Source organism: Pyrgilauda ruficollis, unplaced genomic scaffold (assembly GCF_017590135.1).
Source record: "Pyrgilauda ruficollis isolate IOZ18807 unplaced genomic scaffold, ASM1759013v1 scaffold3248, whole genome shotgun sequence".
Classification (NCBI taxonomy): Eukaryota; Metazoa; Chordata; class Aves; order Passeriformes; family Passeridae; genus Pyrgilauda; species Pyrgilauda ruficollis.
Genome location: NW_024524654.1, coordinates 1 through 1923, shown reverse-complemented (window position 1 = coordinate 1923; position 1923 = coordinate 1). Strand labels below are relative to the sequence as shown.

Genomic DNA, 1923 nt, shown 5'->3' with positions numbered 1-1923 from the left:
AATTCAGGGAGCTCAGCACTGTTTCATTCAGCAGGGCAGGAAGGAGCACGTTCAGAAGCTGGGATGGGGACACATCACCCACATCCTGGGCTGGGATGGGGCACGAGGCATCACCCTGCACCAGCCCCTCCGTGGCTGCACTCAGAGCTCTCACCTTCTCCTGGAGCCACGAGTTTCCCAGCTCAGAGACAAGGTTTAACTTGGAGAGGAAACTCAGAGACAAACGCAGAGCTCGCGTGAGGCACGACAGCTCCTTGGAAAAGCTCTCCCTGCTGTTGTTGTAGGCAGCAGCAAACTCTGGGGACAGTTTCAGGTTGCTTATGGCCAGCTGGAACACCCTGGTAAAGGTGTCATTGCTCCCTGTCCCACCCTCCACGGCCAAGGAATCCAAGAGGGGCCTGCAGGGGCTCCTGGCTGAGGACTCCCTTAGAGTGGCATTTTCAAACAGCACCTCAAGGCCTATGCCAAGCACATCTTCAAAGGAGCAGTTCTGGAGTGTCCTATAGCCATTGCTGCTGTGCTCAAGGAAAGGATCCAAGGCTGATCGCAAGAAATCCCAAATTTTTGCCTGTAGTGAGTTATTGTGCTGTGAGGGAGACTGGCTGAATTCTTGCAGCAGCAAACGTGAGAAATTGTAGACAACGTCCATTTTTTCCTCAAATGTTTTGTTTAAGTTGGTGTCATGAAGAACTTTCATTCCTGCTCCCCACATTTCCATCAGTCTCGGGGTATAGTTACTGTAAGAGTCAAGTAACAGGCTGAGAGATTCAAGCTCACTGATGTTATACCTTTTCTGCAAACCTTTCAAAGTTAAGATACCTCTCTGCAGGGCCTGCAAGTACATGGAGATGTTGTTTCCCCTGGAGTCTTCTTCATCATACAGCTCAAAGATGGAGGATGCAAAGTTTAGCAGCTGCTTCAGTTCCTTACTGAAAGGAAGACTGGAGTCATTTTCCATTGTATTTAGCAGATTTTGCAGCATGTCTAGAAGTGACTGGGCAGTGAGACTGTCTGTATTACTCCAGTTCAATGACTGGAGACCTTCAGCAACGTGCCAGAAAGCGTCAAGTTCATTTTCCTGCCTTCCAGGAAGGAGCTTCTGCATTAGCTCAGACAAAGAAGAGATCAGCAGATAATGATCACTGGTATTCACCTTTGCCATGGCACCAAGAAGTTTCTCAAGGGACAGAAGGTGTTCTACAAAATTTTCAGAAGTTTCAGGGGTCAACAAGAAGTCAGAAAATAATGATGACACTTTCTCATTTGTGCTGAGATAATTTTCAATGTCTTCAAGCGAGATTGCATCGAGTGCAAGCATTTTGATAACCTCCCATGCATTCTCTGCATTAAAATGAGTCCTGTTTAAAATGATCTCATTCCAAATCACTGCAGCCATAGTCAGAACATCTTGATTTTCTTTTCCATAGGGATTAGAGTAGAACAGTCCTTCATCACTCCCTTCATACAGAGGAAGTATTTCTTGAAATATTCTTTCCAAGTCCAGTGTGCTGTCTGTGGCAGAACTTGAACTGAAAAAGAGTTTTAATGAACTATACAAATCACTCAGATCTGAGAATTTAATTTCTTCAGTAGAATTACTAAAAATCTGATGCACCAATGCTTTTCCAGGAGCTACCCCAAGGTCCACGAGGATTAGAGCTTTCTTCATCATTTGCAGGAGTTCCACATATTCACCCACTTCTGTTAGGCTCCATTTGGAGGTCAGCATGCTGCCAGTGGCACGCCACAGCCGGGAGAAGTGTCCCCACTCAGGCTGGCTGGAAGCAGCTCTGCCCACCTGCAGCAGCTCGTAGAGACTGCTGTTCCTCATGGAAGCAGGTGCTGACAGGTGGGAAAACACAGGCAGCCCATCCCAGTCTGCTGAGCTGCCAGAGGAATTCAGGGAGCTCAGCACTGTTTCAT

General features: G+C 47.2%; 1 protein-coding gene across 1 annotated transcript; it reads right to left on the bottom strand.

Annotated features, from left to right (window-relative positions):
- Positions 1 to 4: 4 nt before the first annotated feature.
- On the bottom strand, positions 5 to 1918 carry LOC121357319 (the record flags this gene model as incomplete). Its single annotated transcript, XM_041474492.1, has 1 exon — positions 5 to 1918. A coding segment is annotated over one exon (1914 nt), but the record flags the coding sequence as incomplete, so codon positions are not given.
- Positions 1919 to 1923: the final 5 nt, after the last annotated feature.